This window comes from Zootermopsis nevadensis, unplaced genomic scaffold (assembly GCF_977971745.1).
Source record: "Zootermopsis nevadensis isolate Lab colony 2312 unplaced genomic scaffold, Znev_1.0 Znev_ptg000024l, whole genome shotgun sequence".
Lineage (NCBI taxonomy): Eukaryota > Metazoa > Arthropoda > Insecta > Blattodea > Termopsidae > Zootermopsis > Zootermopsis nevadensis.
In genome coordinates, this window is record NW_028259156.1 from 7,211,176 (window position 1) to 7,222,005 (window position 10,830).

The following is a 10,830-nucleotide window of genomic DNA, read 5'->3' on the forward strand; positions in this document are numbered from 1 at the left end:
CCCTTAGTTCGGCAACTCGGAAGACACTCGTGCCGAATGAGGGCTGCCAGAGTTCACCCAAGGGCAACCGAGGGCGACTGATGTTCAGCAGGCCAGCCGAAGCCATCCCCAAAAGACGGCCAAGTCAGCACAACGAGTGGTTAGACTACTCGGCTACCCTGACTGAGGTTTTCCGTGCTTTCCTCAGTTGTAAGGCGAATGCCAGGGTATAACTTAATAGGGGCACGGCCCGCCACCCTTCCCCCCGATCATGGAGGCCATCAGCTGAAGTGATCTTCCCCCCATGCCGCAGAGGCCTTCAGCCGAAACGGCCCCTCCCTCTCTGGGTTCATACCCCAGAGACCCAACCAACCAAATTCCTTCGACAACTTGCCTGACAGGATAACCTCCCATCAGCAGCAACAAATCCCAGTTTGAATGGTCGAGGCTCCCGCCACGACGAAACCCCGTTAGCGTTAGCAAAATTTCCGTTCTTATATTACGACCGTTTACCATTTCCAGCAATGCGTCTTGTGCGCAGGAATGGTTTCACCTAGGTAGGGACGATGCTTGCGCTTGCGCAGGCCTCTGCCCTCAGTTAGCTTCTTTGGTTGGTTGGTTCCCGCTCTACTCAGTAGTTGGTTGGCTTTCCTCAGTGTGAAACGAATGGTGGTGTGAGCAGCTTCTAGAACAAGATAATTCTATATATATATATAGTGAAAATATTTCCTGCAACGTGTTTAATTTCTTATTCAAATCTTGCTGCCTGCGACATGGAGGTCTCCAGCTCTTCACAATGGGTGAGTCAAGGGTTTCCTACTTATTAATAATATTATTATTTCTGAGATGATAAAGTTGCGTCATATTGTGATAAATATATATATGTTTAAATCTTGTCAGTCACAATCACAATAAAATTCCTATTAAATATTAAAATATTATTATAATTAGCATTTAAATATTTAAAATATATTAAATGATGTTCTCTAACGAAATGTTCCATTTACATTAGAACATCACTTTTTACACGACATGTTTCAGTTCTAAAAGAACCATCTTCAGGTGTATAAAATTATATAAACTTAAATATAATTTCTTAAATGCAACTTTTAGTCAGATGTTTATCAGATTTCAAATGAAGTTTTCTTCCAGATTTTATTGTATTTTTTAATATCGTATTCGAAGTTGTTCTGTATATGTATGTCGTGCTTGACATGATTTTGTGTGGGTGAACGTTTTGTTATCATCCTGTAAAGTAAATAATATAAAGACTAAATGAATATTAATAAAATTAGAAAATAAAATAATATATTTGATAATTTAATTTTGTTTCAAAACATGTCGTGTAAAAAGTGATGATCTAATGTAAATCGAACATTTCGATGAGAACATCATTTAATATATTTTAAATATTTAAATGCTAATTATAGTAATATTTTAATATTTAATAGGAATTTTATTGTGATTGTGACTGACAAGATTTAAACAAATATTATTATTTCGTTATCTTGAGGGATTTTATGTCATTCTTAAGAATTCAAATGCTAGCAGCAACACACGTCCGCCATCATCAACAAAGTTACTTGAATTCCGGCTAGGCTAAACGGCTGATAGGGACCTATGACTGGGTCACTTGTCGCATTCAGACATTGTTAAAGGTTGTTTTCAGTCTTAATTTTTTCGTCTAGAGGAAAGTTATTGTTGAGTGAACAGCTTAATTTCTCAGGATCGTTGTTTTGTATTACAGATTAATCATAAACTGACTTGTATATTGCAATTAAAGCTTTGAAACGTTTCCTAACATGCTAATTTTAAAGGTAAATCATTCATTACAAGGAAGGCCTCGTTATCTGACACAGCCTTAATTTCTCTTTCTATAAGTGAGGTCTTCTTAATATTTTCTGGCAGAAACGAAAATCGATAGCAGTGCAGCACAAACAGCCAAGGCACATGCGATTTGTGTGTGACTGGGACAACAATTTCATAATAAATATTAACCTCATGAAGTTGCAGAGAATTCTTGGACTATAAAATGACTCATTTTTTGTCTGTCCTCAGGTAAACCCTGCTGAAACTGAAGACACGAGGATCACTTGCTTCTTGATGAACAGGATCAGGATGCTGGCAGCAGAGAGTAAGTGTGGTTTAATTCCGTGCATGCAGTAAGTTGTGGAGTACAGTCCGTAAACCTCGTCAGTGTGATGTTTATGTACGTCTTTCTAGATGTCCAGATATGCCCCCCAGACTTCCAGCAACTCTTCATTATTTTAAGTGATTTTGTCAGAAGGAAAACCAAAAAACGTTAAATGCATTGCAATTTTGCCTTTTTAATAGTCATTCTCAGACATTTTAAATTTGCTGGACTTCAAAGAATCATTTTCTAGTGAATTATGTACGTTTACTTTGCTCTCTGAGAGTTGAGACCAAGATTAATTTTGTGTCCACGTGTACCTTGCGCCTCAGTCACAAGTGACGAGGATGAGGTCTGTCTGATGGTCCCCCAGGGTAGACACCCATCCCTCTTTCGGGAAGACTCGATGAGAGCCAGGCTGTTTAACGACGTCTTCGTTAAGAAGAATGTTTTCCGGTGACCAGCATGCAAATCCCAGTTTTAAACACTGCAAATAGCAATCAGTAATGCATTGCGTAAGAGACACTGGTTTTTCCAACTGGAAGTGACTCTTAAACTGAATTTGGAATTTGATCACGGGCAAGAAAAATGCAATTTCAAAATTACAAACTCTTATTACAGTTCATTTTTTTTAACTAAACTAACTCTTTTCTTTACGTAGTAATACTTAACTCCTGACGCTGTTTCTTGAAATAACGTCACATGAGGAATTTAACAGACCATTTGATGCAGTCGTGAATTGTTACAGACACGGAACTCAAAAACCAAGTCCTGTTCGAGCGCCGGCAAGGACAGAAGCATAAAGTGAGTCTCGCAGCAGTGAGGGAAGAAAACCTCAACCTAAGGAAGGAAAGAAATTTGCAGGCGGAGCAAATCAAGCAGCTGCAAGCAGAAAGTATGTTTGCTCTCATTCTATTTAAGTACTAAGTCAAAGATTACAGGCTGCAAATTGCCTCAGTATGAAATTCTGTTCGTTACCATGTTCCTGCATGTCTCATGAGATATCCAGATATTCTCCTAGGCATTTTGTTCTAGTTACCTTCAATATTTTGTCTTCGCCCTGAGTTGCAGACTAATTTATGTACCCAAAGAAGAAGAGAGTTTGCTCTCATATTTTGACCTCGAGCCTTAGGAGGTGAAAGGCATTAAAGTTTGAAATTATCCATTTCACAAAACATTTCGGTTGCAATCTCTGACCTGAAGAAGGCAACTCCATTGTTAGTCGAAATGTGGGATAATTTTCAACATTATCAGCTGCCACTCTTTACACCTAAGGCTGCATGAGACATGGGTTTCTGGTCTTCGGAAAACCCTCTCGTCTTTTTCCATCTTTACATTCGTAACAGTTTCGAAAGACAAACTTTCTTGTTTGTTAACATATAGTCAAAAGAGGAATTTTACTATCTAAAATAATTATCGATTGTTACAGACTTTGCTGCAACACAGCTAATTGAGAAGCTGAAGGCAATGAAGGATGACAAAAATCAGGTACGTTTAAACTTTCTGTTGCATTGTGGGGCATGGCTCTGAGTTATTCTGTGCTTTAATGAACGATTCCTTGAAATCATAAATACTAAACAGTAACTGAAAATTGTCAGATATTGGAAAAATGAAGAGGTAAGTGCTTTCTAAGGCGTGTAAATAAAAGTGAGAAGTCAAATCCATTTCGGACTGAATCATTTGTTGAAGAGGAGGAGAAGGATTTCATCTGTAGTTGTCAGAGTGTAGTTTGTAGGACGAAGTATAGCTTAAGGCAGTTACTCGGTGACTCGCGATGTCGATGGGGTCGGACACGAGTATTCCCTGTCAAAAGAGAGGGTACCCAAGGCTTTTACGGATGAAATAGCATAATTTGGGTGTATCATCTTTCACTGATGATGCAGTTGTGAACATATAAACTGTGATAGAAAATAATAAAGTGAACAGTTCTACGTCAACTGCAGCAGAAGAAATGTTGTATTTTTTGTGAGAGGTGATGAACACAACACCTGGAGCCTAATTTCAGTCATGTACTGTTTAGGGCTTTATACATACAGGTCTCTTATTATCTGAGCTGTAGGAAGCATCGAGTAATGTATTAAATGCATGATTAAAGCCAGAAAATGGAAAAATTGTACGTAATACTGTGATCAAAACAACATTTAAGAGTGAACACTTTTGGTTAATGTTGTGTTGCTTTGGTGTCATTCACAGCAGCCTGCAGCAAGGCCAGCCACTGAAACTACAAACACCATGAGCACCAGGCCGGTCATTGAAATAAAACTCAATGAGGTGAAACTGGCGAGATGTGAAAACGCCTGGCGACCTGGGCGAAGGAAGCCGGCGACCAACGAGCAGGCTGCCCAGACTCAGGTATGTTCCTGGCATTCATTTAAGGACAGGATCCTGGAAACAGTCAATAATGCTGTATCTGCCCCAATGCAAGATGGCTGAAAGGAACAGTCCTGCTCTAAGTCTACTCTAACTAACTAGGTGGCTTATTGAAACTGAAGGTTCATCGCCAAATTAAGGAACAGGCAAAATTGTAGGTCTATATTTTAATCTTGATGCTCTTAAAGATCAGACATTTCGATCTGAGAAGCTGCAAGCATTTCCGGAATTCGTCTCCTCCTAATTTCCTCATCACTTCTTATTGGAACTTTGCCACACTAAAAAATAAACTTTCTTTTTGCTTACTCTTTGATTTTAGAAGCAATGTTTACCTTTCCAAGTGTTTAATTGCATATAATGAGTATGCATTGTAATTATATTTCTCAATAGACATTGGCTTCTCATGACAACAGACTTCTTCTTCGGTGTAGACAAAACGCGGCTGGACGGCGCATGCAGAGCAACTGGCTCTAGGTTTTAATCATCTCTATGAAGGCTTTAAGGAAGTAAAACATGTTTCGCTTTATTTCTGTGTTTGCGTTCTGTCAGATGATGAGAGGGAACTTGATGTTGCAGGAGCTGTTAAAGAAGGCTCGCAGTTTGCTCAACAAACTCACGCCTGACAAGTTTGACAAACTAGTTTCACAAGTCCAGGATCTGCCAATTGACAGCAGCGATCGCCTGAAGGGCGTCATCGACCTCATATTTGAAAAGGTGAGGCACCGGTCTTTAGCAGCTGATACATTCAGACAGAGACGTCATATTGATAGAAATTCCCTTCTTTTGTAACTTTGCAGCTCAATTTCTTAAATATTGAAGTTATCCTCAGTGTAGTATTGGAGACGCTAGGGGCAAGTGAAAATTATAATTGTTACTGTTCACTATGATAATAATCTTAAAAAGCAGTAAGCTGATTGTTCTCTCTTTAAATTCACCTCCAAGCTTAGAATTTATCTGCTCTCATCTAAAAATGTTTATCTTATGCAAGAAAATTAAGGCTGTCATGAAATGTGTCTTGCATCTGACTGAGATTTTGAGTTTCTCAGGTTTAAGGGATAAAGATTTACTTTTGTTGAAGCTTCATTTAGGTGGCCATCATTTCATAAATTTAGTTTATGTAACGTATGCTCAACAGAGTTGTTTTTCATAAATATAACATGAGAGCAAAGTGATAATGTTGTGTGTTTTTATGTGCAGGCTGTTGATGAACCAAAGTTCACAGAGATTTATGCACGAATGTGCAAGGTTCTCTCCAGCATGAAAGTTCCGGCAGAGCGTGGGAACAATGGCGAACCAGATGTCACCTTCAGGAAGTTGCTGCTAGGTCGATGCCGGGCAGAATTTGAAAAGAATCCTGAAGCAGAAATAAATCTACAAGCCACACAGAAAGAGATTGAGGAAACAGCAGACCCAGTAAGTGCTTCTCTAATGTCTTTGTCTACGGTCATATGTTACTACGCTTCTGTCCACTGATTGGGAATAGCTCCGTCTGCTTGATCGAATGGAATAGATGTCTCCTCCCTTTTTGCTTGAAGATGAATATCTATCATTTGAAAAATTATTATTCAATATGTTGTTCAGGTTTTAAGACTTCTTGAAAGACAAGAAAGAGACATAATTGATAAAGACTGACTGTAGAACGCACATAAACTTAATTTAAATTATTATGAATTAAATGGTTCCTCAAGATGAAAAAAACATTTTCCTAACTTCTTAGGTTAGTTTAACTTCCTATAATGAACACTTAATGTACTCATTTTTTTCAAAATGTTGTAAACTCTCATAATAATGGACTCCGGCTGCACTCGACATTTCTCATTAGGTCATGGCGTTCTTTTGGGGGCATAAAGGCAGGGGGCTTCTTGACCGGCTGAGTATCGTGGACACAAATTTTAAAATGCAAACTTACATATGTTGAAAGCGGTGCATTAAAGAAGGGCTCTTACAAGATACCATCAATAAAGGCGATTTCTAATCTTTTCTACTTATTTTTTCTGCAGGCAAAGAAAACCGAACTACAGCAGGAACTGCGAAGGATACAAATGAAATCAATAGGAAACATCAGGTAACTTACATTTTTCTTTGTGATTTTGAAGCTCTACATTTGATTCATCAGTGACTCTGAAAGTAGTGAACTTAAAGGTTGTGAATTAGGACAAGACACTGAGAGGAAATTAGAAATGTTAATGGGTTCTTGCCCTCCAGTATGCAAGTGTTCCACAAAATCCAGGACCAATTTCTAAATGTGCTTCATAATGCTGCTGCTTACATGATCACACACTATCATAAAGTCTCCACTTCCTCGGTATTTCTTCTTCTTGGTATTTGCGTCGTGAAATGGCACTGATGGCTTACCTCCATACAGAATCAAATGCAAATTACATAAAAATAATTATTTAATTTGAAATTTTCAATATTCTGTCTCAGCTGTTTTATATTTATAAACAGATACAGATTTTTACAGGACCACGTACAGAAATATTATATTTCACCTCAAAAATATATATCACACACAAGACACTGATTAAATTCCATCTATTTAAACAAAAGTTCTCATTATTTTAAGGCACAAATCTTTCTGTACCTTGTAGAGGCAAAGAACCTCGTTTCTCTTCTGTTCTTTGGACTTTTACTATTGTCTTAACTCAACCCAAGTGATATATTCTTCACCATGTTACAGGTTTATTGGCGAGCTGCATAAAGCAGATATGCTCGCCACAAGCACCATGCAGCATTGCATTAAACGTCTCCTTACCAAAGAAGACGAACATTCCTTGGAGTGCCTCTGCACTCTTCTGATGACGGCCGGAAAGGATTTTGAGAGCAAGAGCCAAGTATGTTTGTTTTCATTTTTTAATACTTTTAGTTTTAATTTGCAGTTCTCCTACCGTGTAATTTATTGCCTTCCTTTGGGCTCTATGATGACCACAGGTTTATACGGAAAGTACAATGCAAAAAGCAGTAAGTGTGTCCCTTTGATCTCACTGACTTTCTGGCTTCCATTTTGTAACATGTTATACATTCTTTGCACAAAACCATAGCGAGAAGGCATTAAGGGCTGGTCGCACCTTCTCGTCCATCTGTCTTTCCAGTCCATTCAATTCGAGAACCAATGGACAGACTAGGATGAAATTTGATATGGAGTTTGTGGTATTCTGCACGACCTCGCATAATCCTATTTTGAATATCCTCCTAGGTAGAAAGTCAGGTGCTGCAATCTGGTGGCCAAATTGGGAACTGTCACAGAAGGTGGATTCGATGGTTGAAAGTGCACATTGTAAAGAACGCGTGAGGATGTTGCATCTATTCTGATATGAAATACCTTTCTGAGCTCGCTGACAATATTCTGAATAGTGTTTCTGTGTGATAAATGATCACCGTGACATGTTCTTCTGAATTTCTTCATACTCTTCTACACTCTAACATGTTTCATATAAAGACGCCTCATGCCGTGACTTCAACTTGTCCCCGTCTAGTGCGACGGGAATCTTGCTCAGTATTTTGTTACACTTTTACGTTTCCTCTCATCACCTCTGCTGAATCATGTCAGAATACACTCAGTCCTGACAGGACAAAGCAGGAATCTGATCGAAGGGTCATGTCTAGGCTCAGCCACCAAAAATCTCGGTTTATGCCTTTGTTTAGATGAGACACATACTTACGTTTTGTTCGAGACAGCAACCTTCAGCTCTCAATTTAAATTTACACGCGCCTTCCCACACAGCAAGTTCTATGTGAACTACATGAGTAGTGGCAGAATTTTCTAGTTTTATGTGTAGGCTTATAAGCGTAAGAAGTTAATTATGCCCTTGAAATGTGACTTTAAATTTTTGTTTTCTTGCAGGATCTGTCTGAGTTCCTTCATACAATGAAGGAACTAACAAATAAGAAGGCAGTGCTCTCTAGCAGAATAAAGTTTAAGATTGACTACGTCATCGAACTCCGGCAAAGCAACTGGGCTCCAAGGAATGGATGTTAAATATTTTGACTGTTCAAATATCTCAATTGTTTAAATTTTTTAAATAAATATATTATTTAGTTTTTTTTGTTAAATACTTCAGTATTTAAATAGTAAAATAGTTTAGTTCTTTGGTAAATATCTGAATTGTTCACATTTGTTAAATAAATAAATTATTTAGTTTTTTTGTTAAATACTTCAGTATTTAAATAGTGAAATAGTTTAGTTCTTTGTTAAATATCTGATTTGTTCACATTTGTTAAATAAATAAATTATTTTGTTTTTTTGTTAAATACTTCAGTATTTAAATAGTAAAATAGTTTAGTTCTTTGTTAAATATCTTAATTGTTCACATTTGTTAAATAAATAAATTATTTAGTTTTTTTGTTAAATACTTCGGTATTTAAATAGTGAAATAGTTTAGTTCTTTGTAAAATAGTTCAATTGTTTAAATCTTGAAATTGTTTATTTTTTGTTAAATAGTTTAGTATTTAAATAGTTACACTGTTCAGTTTTTTGTTAAATATCTGAATTATTCACATTTGTTAAATAAATAAATTATTTAGTTTTTTTGTTAAATACTTCAGTATTTAAATAGTGAAATAGTTTAGTTCTTTGTAAAATAGTCCAATTGTTTATTTTTTGTTAAATAGTTTAGTATTTAAATACCTAGACTATTCATTTTTTTTTAAATATCTGAATTGTTCACATTTGTTAAATAAATAAATAATTTAGTTTTTTTGTTAAATACTTCAGTATTTAAATAGTGAAATAGTTTAGTTCTTTGTAAAATAGTTCAATTGTTTATTTTTTGTTAAATAGTTAAATTATTTAATGTTTTCTGAATTGTTTATAATTAATATATTTAAGAATATTAAATAAAAAACATGTTCATAAACTTTCCTGTTATTATTTTAGCAAAGTAATATTTCAACGAACTTGTCGCCCTCATTGCACTAGTGGTTAATGTCGTCGCCACTGGACCCAAGGTACGCGAGTTCAAACACTGCTGAGGTTGATGGAATTTTAAGGGGTGATAAAAATCCATAGAACAACTTCCTTCGGAAGGGAACTAAAGCCGGCGGTCCCATGCCGTAGATTTATGGCACAAAAAACAATGAACGACATGTTTCCTAAGCAAAACTCCCTTGCCATTTCTCACACAAGTCTCTCCTGATTCCTACTAGTTGGCTATAGCAGACAAAGATAAGGATTGAGTAGAAATTGTGCAGAGGCAGTGGGCTGGTCGCTCACTACTGACAAATGCACACTTCGAAAAGACCAGGAAGACAGAATATCCTATCTGCATTACTATCGAAGAAGCAGTGCAGATATATAAAACTATACACAGATTGAAAGATGACTCTAACGAGTACGGAGCACCATTAAACAAGAAGGAATGGTCTCATCCAGCGGAAAGAATAACTCTTGATGAAGTGAAAGACTTCAATTAACACACTGTGGAAATCTATACAGATGGAAGTAAACACCAAGGAAAGGTGAGTGCTGCCGCTGTTATCTTCAAAAATGGAAAACTAATTCATAGCTTAAAAACCAAGTCACCCGATCACTGCTCAAACAATCAAGCTGAGCAGATCGGAATTCTAGAGGCCTTGGATGCAGTAACAACTTTAAGGGAAATCAGCATTGAGGAAAGAATACACAGATAGTCCAGTTTCTCTCGATCTACTAAAAAACAACTTCAAACATGGCTTTGTAATATCTGAGATAAGAAATAGATTAAGGAATCTCAAAGATCAAAATTGGACTATTCATTTTGGGTGGATCAAAGCACACATCAGAATTTTCGGTAATGAAATAGCGGACAGATTAGCGAAGGCAGCAGCAGAAGATGGTGGAAATGTAGTACATGCAAAGAAGCCTAAAAGTACAATTATTAAAGAAACAAAGGAGGAAGGGATTATAAAATGGCAAAATGCGTGGAGCGCCACCAATAAAGGAGCAGCGTGCAAGAAATTTTTCCCGTCAGTGTGACAAACAATGAAGCTAAATATTGAAATAAGTCCTGAACTGGCAGCAATGACGACTGGCCATGGCAAAAACAAATCATATCTACACAGGTTTGGGATCATTGACGACCCAAGATGCTAATGTCTGAAAGCAGCACAAACAGTGGATCACCTCATATATGACTGCGATAAACTACAACAACCAAGGCGGAACTTAACAGATGCAATAGTCAAGAATGGTGGCACATGGCCAGTGTTGCATGAAGATATTGTTCAGAAATTTTTAGGTCATTTTAATAAATTCATTGAATCCACTGATTATAATACAGTTTAGCACAGGAACATAGGAGCAAACGGTGGCAATGGATCATGATATTAAAGGTATACTCTATTGAAGTGTTTTATATTAATGCATGTAATAT

At 36.9% G+C, this 10,830-nt stretch overlaps 1 protein-coding gene across 1 annotated transcript; it reads left to right on the forward strand.

The window, feature by feature from the left end:
* The first annotated feature begins 673 nt into the window (after positions 1–673).
* LOC147872783 (eukaryotic translation initiation factor 4 gamma 3-like) lies at positions 674–8,585 on the forward strand. The gene is made up of 10 exons (XM_087354848.1): positions 674–779; positions 2,038–2,113; positions 2,859–3,005; positions 3,540–3,598; positions 4,304–4,462; positions 5,057–5,194; positions 5,678–5,893; positions 6,481–6,545; positions 7,161–7,314; positions 8,325–8,585. The coding sequence occupies exons 1-10, from the start codon at positions 753–755 to the stop codon at positions 8,457–8,459; spliced, it is 1,176 nt and encodes a 391-aa protein (XP_087210974.1). The 5' UTR covers positions 674–752; the 3' UTR covers positions 8,460–8,585.
* Positions 8,586–10,830: the final 2,245 nt, after the last annotated feature.